Source organism: Zootoca vivipara, chromosome 2 (assembly GCF_963506605.1).
Source record: "Zootoca vivipara chromosome 2, rZooViv1.1, whole genome shotgun sequence".
In the NCBI taxonomy this organism is placed as follows: Eukaryota; Metazoa; Chordata; class Lepidosauria; order Squamata; family Lacertidae; genus Zootoca; species Zootoca vivipara.
In genome coordinates this window covers 121961621-121978018 of record NC_083277.1, presented here as the reverse complement: position 1 = coordinate 121978018, position 16398 = coordinate 121961621, and the positions used below count along the sequence as shown (strand labels likewise).

The window sequence follows — 16398 nt, the reverse complement described above, 5'->3', positions numbered from 1 at the left end:
GCCTTCTCCTTCCTCTAGTGGAGAGTTGGTGATGGTACTTACTTAGGATACATGCACAAAAAAGACACCCTCCATCCATTTCCACACTTGACAGCAGAACATGAGTCACTTCTATTGCTGTAACCTGTACCTGCGCCTCTTTTCTTTTACCCGTCCAGTTCCGGACCATCCCTGCAAAGTCAACAACAGTGGTTGCAGCAACCTGTGCCTGCTGTCTCCAGGAGGTGGCTTCAAGTGTGCCTGCCCTACCAACTTCTACCTGGGTGCCGATGGCAAGACCTGCATCTCCAACTGCACAGCCAGCCAGGTAACTGGGGCAGCACACAAACATTGGGGTGTGCCCTCCCCCATCACCATTTGGTTGCTTTGTCAAGGGACTATCACCATCCTGCAGCAACTTCTGCCGGCCAGATCAGAGCCCTCTGAAAGGTGAAGGCTCCGCTCCCTTTGTTGGGCAGCATCAAATTGGGTCTTGTGGCTGGTGCTTGATATTAAATCCATCTGATCCAGAGTAAGGCAAGATGCTCTTTTTTAAACCAGCCTCACTCAGTTCTCCAAATACTGAGGTCACATGTTTATTTCGTGTAAGCCAAAGTATATTTGAGGGGTGGTTGGGAAATGAGGACGGCTCTACTGCTGTCACTCAGCTGGTTCAGTTTCACAGCTGTGGCATGGAAAATGTGATGGGCTGGGGTTTGCTCTGATGGAACAGGGAGAGGTTACAAGGGGTGCTCTTCTCCCCACTGCTGATGTCTTGCCTCAGCTTCACGACTTTTTCTTCTTAACCAACAGTTTGTCTGCAAGAACGACAAGTGCATCCCTTTCTGGTGGAAATGCGACACAGAGGATGATTGTGGGGACCGTTCTGATGAGCCGGATAACTGCCGTGAGTGAACAGTTTGGAGGAAGTCCCAAGGGTTGGAGAAAACATTGGTTTTTAAAAAAATCACTAGGACTGATTGAATATTGTCCTGGCAGAACATTGGGACATGCAGGGAAGATGGCCACAAAACAGGTTTACAGCATTGCAAGGGGTAAATTTGTGGTTTGAAGCAAGTGTTAGCCAGTGTGGTGTAGTGGTTCAAGTTTTGGACTAGGACCTGTGGGTAAAAGGTAAAGGTAAAGGGGCCCCTGACCACCAGGTCCTGTTACCACTTGTTACCAGCTATATCAAGTATTTGCAGATGAAGGAGCAGAGTCCTTGGCACCAAAGGAAGTTGCATGAGAGGGTTGGTTGGCTGGCATAGATGAAAGTGCAGTATGTGGGTCAGGGAGGCATCAGGCCCTTCAGTTTGGAGAAGAGGGTCCTGCATCATAGAAAGGACATAGGAAGCTGCCTAGTACCAGATCAGACCATTTCCCCATCTGGCACCATATAGCCTACTCAGACTGGCAGCAGCTCTCCTGCATCTTAGCCAGAGGTCTTTCCAACTGCCTCCTACCTCATCCTTTTGCCTGAAGACACCAGGGATCAGAGATGGCACCTTTTGCATGTAAAGCCTGTGCTCTGCCACTGAGTCTCTGGGTCCTTCTCCCAAGGTATCATCATAATCCCATGTTCCCTTCTCCAACAGCTGAATTCAAGTGTCGCCCAGGACAATTCCAGTGTTCAACAGGAATCTGCACCAACCCAGCCTTCATCTGTGATGGGGACAATGACTGCCAAGACAACTCAGATGAGCACAACTGCGGTGAGTTGCCCAGACCAAAGCAAATGGTAAAGTTATTGTCCTGGCTTGTGTTTACACCATGGCAATGGAGGCTGTTAGGTGACGGCAAGGATCTTTATTGAGCCAGAGTAGAAGTAAAGGCTCAGCAACAGGTGCTGGGTCACCAGCTGCAACACTTAGGCTGGGTGACAGGATGGGTGAGACTAGCTGGACTAGAATCAGGAGTCCCCCTGTGCCGCCACCAAGGCTCCTCACCCAGTGCGACTGAACTGGATGTGCTCCCCTAAATCTGCCTCCGCCTTGCCCTGATACTGGGAGCACAACCAGTTCAGTCGCCCTGGGTGAGGAGCCTTTGGGTCGGCGCAGGGGACTTCATAACTATGAAGTAGACTGCAAGGGGAGAGGCAGGGAGAGCATCAGATTTTGGTGTCCACAGGGCACTGCTTAAATTTGAGAGGGCCCCCCTTCTAAGGTCTGCCACTGGGCGAGGAGGTCAGCGCAAGGAGGTCAAAACTGCATGGAAGCAATAGAGTTGTCCCAATGGCACACCCACCTGCTAAGCTTTTAAAGGCAAGGCAAGCCTTCTCACAAAAGTCCTTGCTGTGCGAGAATGCCAAGAATGCAGAGCCCTGCTTCCTATCAAGAGCAGCCATGTCCTGGGAGAGTCTCCACCCAGCATTTTGTCCTCCTCTTCCGCCTCCTCATCTGTCTTATTTAGTTGTCTCCTTCCTTTACATAGAAGAGACTCAAGGGCAACCTCCAGAATTTGAGACAAGGCAATTAAAATACATGGTGCCTATTAAGAAAAGCTAAGAATTCAGAACCATAAAGCACTAGAGAATTCAGAACCATAAAGCACTAGAGCACCTTCCCAAGCTCTTCTTGGACTTTGAAATGATCAGATATCTACAGGTGAAACTGGGAAAATTTGAATATCGCCGAAAAGTGCATTTATTTCAGTAATGCATCTTATTATTTTTCTTTTTCTTTTAATTTCTACAGATGCTTTCTTTTGGAAATTCCACAGTAATAAAACAAATAGTTACAATAATACAAAAATAAACATCGCTATTACATTTCATTAATTGCATTCCATTTATAATTGACCTGCCTACCGACAAATAATTACAATTACAACAAATTAAGGCTTGACATTTATTGCTTTGCATGTCTTGCGTCTATCTCATGTATTGGTTTCACCTTTTAAATTGCGTTACTGAAATAAATGCACTTTTCGACGATATTCAAATTTTCCCAGTTTCACCTGTATGTATCTATTTCTCTAAGCAAACCAGAGGGCTTTGAAATAATGACCCCCAATCCCTACCAGCCATCTCAGTCCTTCAAAAGCCAAAAGTGCTTCCCAGCAAGAAGTAAAGATGGCAGAAGAAGCTGTGCCACTCATGGAGAGGGAAATTATCAAAGGGAGGTTTTCCATTCTCTCCTCCTTTTTTCTTTGTTGCCCTGATGCTCTACAAAACAGTGTCGAGGCACAAAGCCAAAGGAATCATGGGAGAGGTACGGTATTTCTTCCAAAACCTCCTGCAACTGGTAAATCTCATGAGACTTCCTGACAAAAACTGGTGTCTTAATGCTAAAACGCCTGGTCCTCGCTCCTTTAAAAAGTGCTTAGCTTTCTGCTTTCTTCCTGACAGAGGTGCATGTCTGCCTGCCCAGCCAGTTCAAATGTACCAACACCAATCGCTGTATCCCTGGCATCTTTCGCTGCAATGGGCAGGACAACTGCGGGGATGGAGAGGATGAGAAGGACTGTCGTAAGTCATGTTTGCAACAGGGTCCTGCTTGGAGCAGGATGAGGGGCATCACTTTGCCCTCTGCGCTCTCTCTAGTTCAGGGGAGAGGAACCCGGGAAGCTTAAGAAATTAGGAATTTGCACTGCCCTTCTGGATTCTTGCTCATATGGAATGGAGAAATAGAGCTGATTGCAGCTGATGAGCCACTGCAGTAGGGATGGGGAGCCTGTAGTCCTCAACATCTGGAGTTGTGACTCTCCGCATGTTGTTGAACTTCAGGTTCCTCATTCCTACTCCGGTGGCCTGTCAGAAGAACAGGTGTCCTTGTATGATCAGTACAATAAGCATTTATCTAGTGAACTCCAGACCTGTGGAATTTTTTATATATCTTGTGTTAAAAATGTACGTGATTCCATAAAAGGGTAACCAGATTTTCCCTGAGTTGAATTTTACAGCCTACAATAATGGTCATGTGCTTGTCCTCCATAATTCAGTTTGGTCATGGTGAGGGCAAAGAGTTATGCATGACACTGAAGCCCTGATTCCTGGAAAGCCTGCTCAGTCCCTTCTCTGACTTCTGAAATTTCAAAACTCAATTTCAAGAAAAGAAGAAAAGTGGGGTTTTGTGGGGGTGGAATTACACACCTAGTGCTAGTTTCTGCACTTTGAATAGCAATATTACAGTATATGTAGTATCCTGATTATTGTAAAGGTGTACCAACAGCCTAGTGTTTACAGCAGTAAAGCTGCTAGCATATTTGCAGCATGGTTTCAGATTGGGTGGGGGACCACTTGTTGAGACTCCTGCATTTCAGGGGGCTGGACCAGATGACCCTTGGGGTCCCTTCCAACTCCACAATTTTACAATTCCATGCCTTTGGTGTAGGAAGACTCCTACCTGCATTCAGCCCTAGAGCTCCCTCTTGACTCCTGTTTCTGTTGCAGCGGAAGTGACCTGCGCCCCAAACCAGTTCCAGTGTACCATCACCAAGCGCTGCATTCCACGGGTGTGGGTGTGTGACCGCGACAATGACTGTGTAGATGGATCTGATGAACCTGCTAACTGCAGTAAGGCGCTACTGTGCATGTGGGGAGCTTGCCAAAGGCTTTTTGGCCTGGGAATGGGATGACAGGGAGTAGGGGGCCTGATACATGAGCTTCTAGCTAGAAAACCTTTGCCTCTCTGCTTTTGAGAAGATGATGGATTTGATGCCCTCAGCTTAGCCAGCCGTGTGTGCCAAAGATGTTATGGAAGTGCTGTTATGAAATCAGCAAATAAGCTTTCCAATTGCTTATTTGGTGTTAGAGCCTTGTGCAAATAGCATCCCAGGGCAAGGATTTGCTCCAAATTGGATCCATAACCAACACAATGTTCTCCAGATGCTGTTGGGCCCCAGCTTCTATCAGCCCCAGACAACATGGCAAGAGTAAAGGATGATGGGACTTGTAGTCCATAGCATATGGAGGGTACCAGGTTGGGAAAAGCTGATGTAGAGCAATGGGCTGTACAGGCCTGTCCTACACCCTAGAACACATCCCAGAATCCTCGGCGGCATCACAGTGATTCCTTGGCCAACAAGTCAAATTTAGAAAGGATTTACTAGAACTCAAGTGTTTGAAAACCAATAGCCATACAACTTGATTGCTATTTAAGAGAAGGTGTCATTTTCTGGGATCTAAGTTATGCAACAGATTCTGTACTTGGTGCAAAGTTATTTACATGTGAAGTCTCAAACAGCTTTTTATAAGAGAAGTAATTTTCTGTGCCTCCCCTGCCCTTATTTTTGGAACAGATGGTTGCAAAAGTGACAATTTTACCTTTCCAACATTTGAAATATTTATCTCTTCACTCTCCCAGCACAAATGAGATGTGGGCTGGATGAGTTCCGGTGCAAGGATTCGGGACGGTGCATCCCAGCACGTTGGAAATGTGATGGGGAGGACGATTGTGGAGATGGGTCAGACGAGCCCAAGGAAGAATGTGGTGAGTTGATGGTGCAGTCAACTGGTGAACTACGGTGCACTAAGACAGAGAGTCTGGCTTGCTCCTTTTCCTATAGTTTATGAAAGGAGCTAGAAGTGGCACCTTTGCCAGAGTCTTGGAGAGAGGCTGCATAAGAGAAGCAGCACCTTTGTAACATGTGCAAGTCAAAGTAGGAAGTCCCAAGGTGAATGCTGTGATATTACCTCTCCCCTTAAGCCCTGCAGACCATTTGCATCCCTTGTCCCCCTCCTGCCTTGTCAAAAAGAAAGTCAATCAAAAGAGGGACCACTGAGCCTCTTGGGCTTGCTGATCAGAAGGTCGGCGGTTTGAATCCCTGCGACAGGGTGAGCTCTCGTTGCTCAATCCCAGCTCCTGCCAACCAAGCAGTTTGAAAGCACAAGTGCAAAAAAGTGCAAGTAGATAAATAGGTACTGCTCCAGCAGGAAGGTAAATGCCGTTTCCGTGTGCTGCTCTGGTTTCGGTGTTCCGTTGCGCCAGAAGCGGCTTAGTCATGCTGGCCACATGACCTGGAAGCTGTACACCGGCTCCCTTGACCTGTAAAGCAAGATGAGCGCAGCAACTCCAGAGTCGTCTGCGACTGAACTTAACTGTCAGGGGTCCTTTACCTTTAGAGATACTACTAGCCTTTTTGCCTAAGATGCAGCCAGACTGTTTTGAGCCACGTTCAGAGCTTGCCTAACTAGTACTTCATGCTGCAGTCCAGATTGGTCCCTGCCAATCCACTTAGATTAAACAGGGATTGCCAACTTGATGCCCTCCAGACAGGGCTGTAGCTAAGGGGTGGTAAAGTGGGCCCCCGCAAAATCGGCTAAAAATATGTCCATAAATATAAATTTCCATTATTGCCTCATAAGAAATGGTTTTAAATAGAGGGAGAATTGAATGGGTGGGGGGGGCAGGGTTGGAGGAGAGGCAGAAAGAAGAGCTAATTTGCCCATGGCTAGGGGCGCAATCTGGACGGTTCTGCCGGGGGGGGGCAAGATCACCTAGCTAGGGCTCTGCCTCCAGGTATTGCAGGGCTGACTAGGGCACCCCTGACCATCGGCCTTGCAGGATGGAGTTGGTGAGAGTTGGGAGACCAAAAATATGTCTGCAAAGCATCACACTGGCTGTGCTTGAGCTAAAGGTGCAACTGTCTTCTTGCAGCAAGCACAGGGATGATGCAACAAAAAGGTGATCTAACTGTCCTTGGAACACTTTTTCTTTTTTTAAGTTGAATTGATTCTGTTACATACATAAAAATACATACATCAGCTCAGGCCTTATCCACATTTCCTCTTAACCTGTGCCTGGAAAGCCTGGGTCCGAGCAGTTTTCTGTTTGTCCTGTGCTTTCTAGGCAAGGGTCTGAGCAGTTTTGCTATTGCCACTTTCCACATGCAGCGCTAAACCGTAGGTATTCCCGCAGGAAAGCAGTGGGGTAAACGGAAGTGGAGAAAACTATGTATGCCACCTTGAGCTCCTTGGAGGTAAAGGTGGGATATAAAGGCTATAATATATATATATATATATATATATATATATATATATATATATATATGGATGAGCCCACACATGGAAAAGAATTGAACACTACTGCAAGTAACGGGAGAAGTTTTGACAAATGTGCATAAGATTACATTCAGGGATGGGTGGACATTGATTGACACTGGGTGAAGTTTTGAGCTACGGGCCCAAAGTCCTAATAGGTTCCTGGTGGTGCTTTCAGTGCTCCCATCTGCATTACAGATGCCCCCTAGGAGGGTGGGAAATATTCAATTTGGGATGTAATAAAAGCATTCCTTTATGTCTTTGTGCTCAAGCTGCTCTATGTACAAGAAGGCATCCGGAAGACGCCTTGTGAGCAAAGATAGCTATTTTTTGATGGGCTTTGCTTTTGATGCTGTTTTTACATTTACTGATGTCGTCCATTTCCTGCCTTTTCTCTTCCCTATGTCATTTCCTTTCTTTTCAGACGAGCGAACTTGTGAGCCCTATCAGTTCCGCTGCAAGAACAACCGCTGTGTGCCTGGTCGCTGGCAGTGTGACTATGACAATGACTGTGGAGACAACTCTGATGAGGAGAGCTGTAGTATGTGCCCCCTTCAGCCCTACACTGGGAGAGCAGAATGTTTGCATGTGGGGAGGGTGGTGGTGGTCTGACTTTTCCTGTGGGCTTGGTCCTTGTTGGATGGAGGAAATAAAACTAGCATTGCTTGTGGGAAGAGGGCACTTAAATTTGGGTCTCCCTTTTCTGTGAAAAGTATGTATGGAAGCAGAAGATGACCTTGAGGCTGGAATAAACTAGAGCATTGATTGGGGAATGTCCAAATGCTTCTGGACTCCAACTCCCATCATTCCCAGCAAGCAGAGTCATGGGCAATTATAATGGGAGTTGTAGTCAAAAAAATCTGGAGGGCCATAGGTTGCCCCCTCTGAATGATGAGATTTCAGAAAATACTGGCTGGGTTTCAGGCCCAAGAGTCCTTTCTATTCTGGTATAAATAACATTGAGAGGGAGGGTGCCAAGAATTCCACTAAATTATGTGCCCTAAACCCTGCCCAAGCCAACAACTCTTTACCTTTCAGCACAAATTGTTGCAACCTTCTTAGCCTATGGTAGCTGCTGGGGAAAGTCTGGCTTCCAAACCTGGAGTGAAGTGAGTGTGCAGAATCATTGGTGCAGGACTAAGCCCAGATAACCTCTCTGCTGCTTGCCCTCTACTGTTTCAGAATGTTGGGCTCCTCTCAGCCCCTCCAACTTGTGAGGTCTCTTGGAGAAAGGTTTAGTTGGGGCTGAACTAGGAGGCACATCCCTACATCAGCAATGCTGGTTTGCCTTACCCTCTCTGATCCTAGCTAAAGTGAGAGATGCAACAAACAATGACCAGCCTTTGGCCATCTCCAGGCATGGGAGGGAGTTCATCAATTCCACAATGCTTTACTGCCATCGGTTGGCTTTCACAGCATGAAAAAGGTGGTGGTGGGAGAATCGCAGATGAATCATCATGTGATTCCAGCCCAGTCACTGAGACCTTTGGCGGAGCTTCTGTTAGCTGTCCCCCCCCATGACTCCGTTGCATGTTTCATAACTACTAGAAGCCATGCATTCTGTGTATTGGGCCCAAGCCTATGGAACTCCCTCCCAACTGAGGTTAGACAGGCCCCCTCCTAGCTGATAATGCCTTGATCCAGCAAACATTTTAAGGCAGTGTTTGGTTTTATGATCATTTTTTATTGCCTTCTTACCCCATTTTCTGTGGACACCACTTAGCAGTGTAAATAATAAAGGAGTATATAAATGCCTTAAATAGAGATAAATTTAATGAATGATTGAATTAGTTGCAGTCATCCCAGGGAGGCCAAATGGCTCCTACTTTAAATCTCATTAGAAGCCAAAGAGGCCTCCAGCAAGAGGTGTTGTTGTTTTGTTTTTAAGATTCACGATGGGTGCCGCACCTCCTCCCTTGCCACTTTCTCCCTCCCCCTGCCGCCCCTGTAGCCTCTAGACATGACTTTCTTTCAGGTTCTTTTGGTTTTTTATTTATTTTACCACGTTGTGTAATTTGAGTTTGTGCCATTTCACTTCATCTTACGTTTTTCTCCATTTTCACACTGTCGTATCGGGGCTTGCAGAGGTAGGTTCTGTCGAAAATATTTTTCCTTTCCCCTTTAAAGCCTTAACCATGATAGAAATAAAGGCTGGGGTGGGCAGAGGTGGGAGGACCATAGTGGTATTGGGATTGCCATGTTATTTCCCATGTATTTCCCACTCCCTCCCCCGAAAGTAATTGAATGGAGAGGGCTTCTCTGTGTGCTGCTTTGCTTGACTCCCAGCCATCCCTAAAGGTCAAAGCAGGCTAGAATAATGCCTTCTCTCATTTCTCTGCTGTCTCTCTCCTATACCTCCCTTTGATGGATAAAGGGCTTTGCAAAATAGGACACACATCCTCTCCAGTTGGGTGAAGTCAGTGTGCCCATCCAGTTTCTCCTTAGCAAGCCTTCCATTACCAATGGGAACTGGGTGGGGCTTCCCATGGCATCCCTTAGGGTGGTACCTTGAATGTCTAGGTCACTAAGAAGCAAATGCAGGAACAGGCAGGGTGCTGCCCTCTCCATGCCGCTGCCACTTGGACCAGGCAGGGCTGCGCAGTCACACTGCCACGAGTGCACCCAGTAAGCAGGAGCAATGATGGTGTCGAGAGGATGGCGACATGGGCCTGCCTGAGCAAAAAGCAGCAGCATTAGAGGGAAGGCCGTAGCTCAGTGCTAGAGCACATGCTCTGTATGCAAAAAGTTCTGGGTTTAAAACCCAGCATCTCCTACACAGGCCTGGGAATGTCTCCTGCCTGAACCCCTGGAAAGCAACAACCAGAGAGTGCAAACAGCACCAAGCTTCCAGTACCAATAGTCTGACTTGGAATGAGACAGCTTCCTGTGTTCGTAACACTTGTAATAACATTGATTGAAAATATATTCTGATACCAAAGTTTGCAGGAGAAATTGTCAGCTGTGTGTCTCCTTCTCTCCCCTGTAGCATCTAAGCAAAATTTCCCTGCTCTCCTAGTGACAGCCGCTTAAGTGGGGCAAGAAAAGGACCATATAACTTGCAGCATGGCGATATCACACAACACACTTTGAGAATGTTTAGATGTTTAGGGAAATAGAGGAGGATCATATAATTGTAGCGTTGGAAGGGAACACAAGGGTCATCTAGTCAAAGCCCCTGCAGTGCAAGAATCTTTTTGCCCAACGTGGGGCTCAGACCTATGACCCTGAGATTAAGAGTCTCATGCTCTACCAACTGAGCTATTGCAGCGATGCAAAGCTGCAAAAGCTGTGATCTAGAGGGTATAAATAAGGTTTCACTCTCCTCCCCCTCCTCCCTGCTGCCTGCATCTGCAAAGCTGCTATGGGTGGTGGGAGGTGGGGGTGCTTTTTGGCTGTCACAGAACTGCCTCATATTTTCCACTCCTGGGATTCCCAGTTGAGGCAGAGTGGCTGGGATGGTTGCCACTGTCTGCCAGAAGCTGCTTGTGTGGAGAATGGGGGTTTGGATGTAGCCAGAAACCACTCACGTATCCCCTCTTCTTCTTCCCTCACCCCAAGTCCTTTGTGGCCTCTGCTGTGTTCTCTTCTTTGTTGTATTGAAGTCGAAAGACTGGTTTGTTTGAATAATAAGATTGCTCATGCTTTTCCAGAGATGCCCTGGGAATAATAGACAGCAGTGTTTAATCCCTGATTGAACAGAAGACGCTTCTGTGCTCATTGGAACCTTCCATCTCACCTGCTCATGTGCTCTTTCTGCCTACAGAACCCAGGCCTTGCTCCGAAAGTGAGTTCTCTTGCGCCAACGGGCGCTGCATTGCAGGCCGCTGGAAGTGTGATGGGGACCATGACTGTGCTGATGGCTCTGATGAGGTAAGGAGCAAGTCAGGTGCAAAGTGGTAAGCAATCAGAGAACACCAGAATTTGCTTGCTTTCATTTCTTGTAGTAGCAAACTTGGGAGCAGGTTAACTCTAGGAAAGGTGTGGGAAACTTCATTTGAATGCTGGTGGTTATTAATCTGATTGACCACCAATTAGCTTGAAGCGTTACTGTAAATAGGCAGGGAGGGAGCATGGAGGGTATAAGAACTCTTACAGTGAAAAACATGGGATGTTACTGGGTGTTTTAGGTATTCACTTATCCAAATAAGGCCTGCCTAGGATTTGGTAACCCTGTTTCCTTTGCTTTCTCCCCACAGAAAGAATGCAAACCTCGCTGTGATCAAGACCAGTTCCACTGCAAGAGCGGTCACTGTATCCCACTGCGATGGCGCTGCGACGCTGATGCCGACTGCATGGATGGCAGTGATGAAGAGGACTGCAGCACTGGAGGTAATGCCCCTCTTACTCCCTCTTCCTCAGAAGAGGATATCATACTGGTTTCAGCCACTGTGTACCTGCGAAACATCAATGCTGTAACGAGCCCCAAGTAACAAGTTACAAGGGTGCTCTCATTTCCCCCAGCCTGTATGCAACCCTTGGCAAGCAGGTGCAGGGTTGCCTCCAGGCAACACTTCCTCTGTCAGTCATTGGGCCATGGTGCTGAGTGACACTAGTTGAGGGGACTATGGGATGTTAACAACTTGATCCAGGTGTTCAGAATGCTAGGCCAAACAAAATTTCCAAAGGGTCCCCTGCCAGCTGCCAAAGATGTCAGGTGCCGGCACCAGTCCCTGCCCCGATCAGGTGGTATGTGTAAGGAACTGGTTGTGGAACTCCTCACTGCTCAAGATTTAAGACCTCTGAAATGTACTCACAGCTCGGGGGGGGGGGGCTCTCAATGTCACACCTGCGCAGTTTCTCCTTCCCTGTCCTCCAGGGATTCAGTGTTTTGTAGGGGGAGGTTTTGTAGCTGATGCGCCCAGGCTTGTTTCCCCACTTTGCAGTGCGGACCTGCCCCCTGGATGAGTTCCAGTGCAACAACACCTTGTGCAAGCCATTGGCCTGGAAGTGTGATGGTGAAGATGACTGTGGTGACAACTCAGATGAGAACCCTGAGGAATGCTGTGAGTGCCTCTGCCCCTCTTGGCGCACCCTCTCCTACTCTTCCCTACATACTGCTCTGCAGAACTGAGAAAGGGAAGGTCCCCCACCCCTAGGCTGAAGATCTTGGGGAAGGTTGAACCTGAGCTCATCCTCTGAGGCCCTTCTTTGTGTACCTCCTCCGCGAGAGGTCCGGAAGGTGCCAACATGAGGACAGGTGCTTTTTGCAGTGGAATGCTCTCCCCAGGGAGGTTCGCCTGGCGCCTTCATTATACACTTTTAGGTGCCTGGTGAAAATGTTCCTCTTCAAACAGTCCTTTGGCTAATTAACATCCGATGCCCCTTAAAATGTGTTGGGTGGGGCATACTGTTTTGTTTTTGTTTTTAATATGCATTTATATATATTTTTGTGTTGTGAACCATCCTACGATGAAGGGTGGTATACAAATTTAATAAATAAAAACAATAAATAATAACCTAGGTGGGACAGTAGCCTGGATCCCTAGACAGCAGCTCCATGTCTTACCATGTAACCAGATCCCTGCTTGTTTTCTCCAAAGCTGCAATCACAGCCCAGGAATGGAGGAGAGTGATACAGGATGGAGGCGGGGGGAGGCAGAGGCAGGCAGAGAGGCAAGGCCTGCATTGTCAGCCACCCATACATTTCCATGTCCCTCTGGCTCCCACATTCACTCTGACCATTTGTTTCTGTTTACTGGTGCAGTGAAATTCCAGTGTCCCCCCAACAGACCGTTCCGCTGCAAGAATGATCGCGTGTGTCTCTGGATTGGCCGCCAGTGTGATGGAATCGACAACTGCGGTGATGGCACTGATGAGCAATTCTGTGGTAAGTGCCTTCCTTGCTTCCCCCACCCTCCCCTGGACAACTCTCCAGTCCTGTGTCACCCATACTAGTGCCAAACCGTAGCTGTAACAGCAGGGATTAAGGTACTTATTTCCCTCCTGGTGTTCTTGGACTCCCAACTCCCATCAGCCCCAGCTAGAATGGCCCATGGTTGCATGGAGATGATGGGAGTTGTAGTCCAACAGCATGTAGAGAGGCACTTGTTCCCCATCCCTGTGCTAATGCTTCTCTGAATTAAAATAATGGTTTGCTCTCATATTATGAAAGAGTAAGAATTACTCACATTTCTAGAATGTCTCTGTGTGTTTCATCATCTTAAGCATGCCCAGAGCAAGGACTCATGCCGAGGTGCAACAGGCATGGTTCTCTGTAGGCAGGGCTGCTCTGTGCTTTCTTTCTGACTTGAGTGGCCCAGTCACATCTCTAAGGTGGAGATGTGCTAATTTCCCAGATTCAGTATCCTGCTCTTTGGGGCGAGGGGGGAATTAAAAGAATAGGCAGGTGATAACTGACTTCACCACACTCTCTCTTCGCTTCTCACTGTCATCTCTGCAACCTCATAGACTTGCCAACCACCAGGCCCAGGAGCTGCAGCCATGAGAAGAACGAATTCCTCTGCAAGAGCGGGAAGTGCATCAGTTCTGAGCTTCGCTGCAACTTCTTTGATGACTGTGGAGATGGGTCAGATGAGGATAGTTGCTTGCCGGGTGAGTGGATGAATCGCTGAAGCACCATGCACACCTTTGGGCAAGCAGAGGAGCTGGTGTTTTGTCGGGGGGGGGGTGAAGTGAAGAAGGGGGAGCATTATAAGCCCAGTATGACCAGCTTATAATGAGGATGTTTGTGGCTTGGCCAATCACAAACATGCTCCCAATCTGCCTCCTGCTGTTCTTTTGTCTCTTGCCATTTGTGCCTACTGATGCAAGATTGTCTGCTCCCGTCTCCTGCCTGCAGATCTCAAGATGCCAATTGGCTGCAAGGCCAACGTGACCATGTGTGGCGAAGAAGCCAAATGTGTCCAGACCCCCACATCTGTGTACTGCACCTGCCGCACCGGCTTCCAGAAAGTGCCAGACAAGAATTCTTGCCAAGGTATTGGGCCAAAAGACAGGTTCTGCCAAGGCCAGAAGTTAGCTGGCCGCTAGCATGAAGTCGCCTCAAATTCTTTGTGAGCCCCTTTGAAGTTGCCTGTGAGATTCTGTGGGTCGAGCCCAGAGGAGATGGGTGGTAGCAATAGTGAGGGCTCTTCCAGGTGAGGGAAGATTGAAGAGCGAGATCTAGGTGTGTTCGGCAAATAAAGTTAGGGAAGCAACTGCCTCAGCATTACATAAAAGGGAAGAATGGGTCCATAGCTGTGGAGGGGGAACCACATGTGGCTGATGGAAGGCAAGGCAAGGCAGTGAGTCAGGCCACCAGGCAGAACTGCTATACAAAGTTCGCTTCAGGTTAAGTACGGACTTCCAGAACCAATTACACTCATACTTCACGTTAAGTACGCTTCAGGTTGAGTACTCCACAGACCCGTCTGGAACGGATTAATCCACTTTCCATTCCTTTCAATGAGAAAGTTCACTTCAGGTTAAGTACGCTTCAGGTTAAGTACAGACTTCTGGAACCAATTGTGTACTTAAACCGAGGTACCGCTGTACTGATATACAGCAACAAATGGGCTGGTGGCATTTGCAATCTGCCAGGCATGCAGGAGCTGTAATTTGAGTTTATTGCATCTTTCATCCTAGCTCCCTGGCTAATGACAGTGACTATGGACAAGTCAATTTTTGCAATCCACTATAAAGCAGTAAATTAACACTTGATTGGTCAGGAGATGCCCGGGGTGAATGCCCACCCCAAATCCTAGTGATTATGAGATTCAGATCGCTCACCCAGCTTGATGAGAATGACGAAGAAGAAGAAGATGGTATTAAATAATTATATATGAGCGAATATTGCCTACAACCATAGCATCCTTTTGTAGTGCTTGTACAAAAATGGCTTTGAAAAGACAAGGTCCCACTTTCCGGCTCCTACAAACTAACAATAATAAGATGAGCAGAGCAAAGAAAGGGGGGAAGCCACAAGAGGGACCCTGGGTGCATTGCTAGGGAAAGCCTACAGGCAGGAATCTGGTTTGGTATCATGTTTGTGGACATTCTTCTGGAAATCTAAATGGATTTTTCTGTTTCAGCTTTTTAAAAATGAATTCTCTTAGAGGAATTGCACCCAAAGCAGTTCCCTGAAGGAAAAACATTGTGCCAGAATTGACCCTAAAAGATATACGATAGTACTGTATAAGCACACATCTTTTGCTGTAGTTTTTAAAAAATAGGTTTTTGCAGAAGGTGGAAGAGGGGAAGGATATATTTTCCTCTCTACAATTGATGTCAAAGTCACTATCCAGTTGGCCCATGTTCTTCAGCCTTGAGTCCTCAGATGCTCTTGGGACTACAACTCCTATCTTTCTCCAGGTGGCTTATCCAGTGATCAGGGAGTTGCAGTCTGGCAACCCAGAGTTAAAGAACACTTCAGTAGGTGATTCTAATAGCCATAAGCGATTCTGTTGCAGAAGTGTTCATCTTGCACGTCTGGATGGTGTTGGGACCTCGTTTTGGCTTTTCTCATATACTGCATAAATTGCTTTTCTTTGACTGGAGACAATGGCAGGATGGGACATGTGTGCTGTTGTTTTGCACAAAGACATCATTCTACAATGTGGTTATTCTCTGTAATTCAGCTTCTGGCATTTGCCTCCAGTAACCTTGTATCTGTGTCTCCCCTGCTCTGCACAGATGTTAATGAGTGCCTGAACTTTGGGACTTGCTCACAGCTCTGCAACAACACGCAAGGCTCATACATGTGCACTTGTGCCAAGAACTTCATGAAGACCCATCACATGTGCAAGGCAGAAGGTACCAGTGAGCTTGGCTAATGGGAGCTTTATTGCAGAGGCAATGAAGGGTGTGGGTGTGGGTGTGGGTGTGTACACATGCTCATGATGTTTAACAGACACATGCTATAAGGCATTGCTTAGCGTAACACACAACTTCAGGCATGACGTCTCATGGACAGATACTCCTGGCCAGAATCTTCAATTCCTCTTCTCTCCAAGTAGATTCCTTCAGCTGGCCAAAGACTCTACCTGCCACCCCAGTCCTACCTCAGCTTTGCTCCTAGTTCAGTGGGAAAAGGGGCTGTAATTTATTTTGACGAACGCTTTGACCACCATTGAAGGAGCTGCAGGGGAGTCAGCTCAGGAGGGTGAGGCTGCTGCTTCAGGCAGCAGAAGCCCCACATGAGTTTCCCACCCCAAATTGCTTCAAATCATTGTTGATGGTGGTATCACTTCTCCACCAGCGGCAGATGTGGCAGAGCAGGCCGTGGCAGCTGTGGCAGGGCAGAGCAGCCCTTCCCATTTCATCTTAGGCGGCGAAACAGGACGCACCGCCTCTGATCTGCAGTGATATATTTCAGTGGAACTAGAAACAACCTTAACTCTCTCATCAAAAACACTGGGAGTTGGGGTGCTTCATTTTGGCTGGATCATGTCCAGTGGCTGCTTTTCCTACCCCCACCTACCTTCCCAATAGGTAGGGTTCAA

General features: G+C 47.5%; 1 protein-coding gene across 6 annotated transcripts in view; it reads left to right on the top strand.

Annotated features, from left to right (window-relative positions):
• The window catches only part of LRP1 (LDL receptor related protein 1), a 335312-nt gene that overhangs the window by 301480 nt on the left and 17434 nt on the right, over nt 1-16398 (top strand). For all 6 annotated transcript variants that reach the window (XM_060272179.1, XM_060272176.1, XM_060272175.1 and 3 more), the window contains 14 exons: nt 159-307; nt 793-886; nt 1575-1691; nt 3326-3445; nt 4370-4492; nt 5283-5408; nt 7383-7499; nt 10722-10828; nt 11155-11287; nt 11842-11961; nt 12663-12785; nt 13367-13510; nt 13758-13895; nt 15590-15709. In XM_060272179.1, coding sequence (XP_060128162.1) covers nt 159-307; nt 793-886; nt 1575-1691; nt 3326-3445; nt 4370-4492; nt 5283-5408; nt 7383-7499; nt 10722-10828; nt 11155-11287; nt 11842-11961; nt 12663-12785; nt 13367-13510; nt 13758-13895; nt 15590-15709 — 1731 coding nt within the window. The remainder of the gene's footprint in view (nt 1-158; nt 308-792; nt 887-1574; nt 1692-3325; nt 3446-4369; nt 4493-5282; nt 5409-7382; nt 7500-10721; nt 10829-11154; nt 11288-11841; nt 11962-12662; nt 12786-13366; nt 13511-13757; nt 13896-15589; nt 15710-16398) is intronic.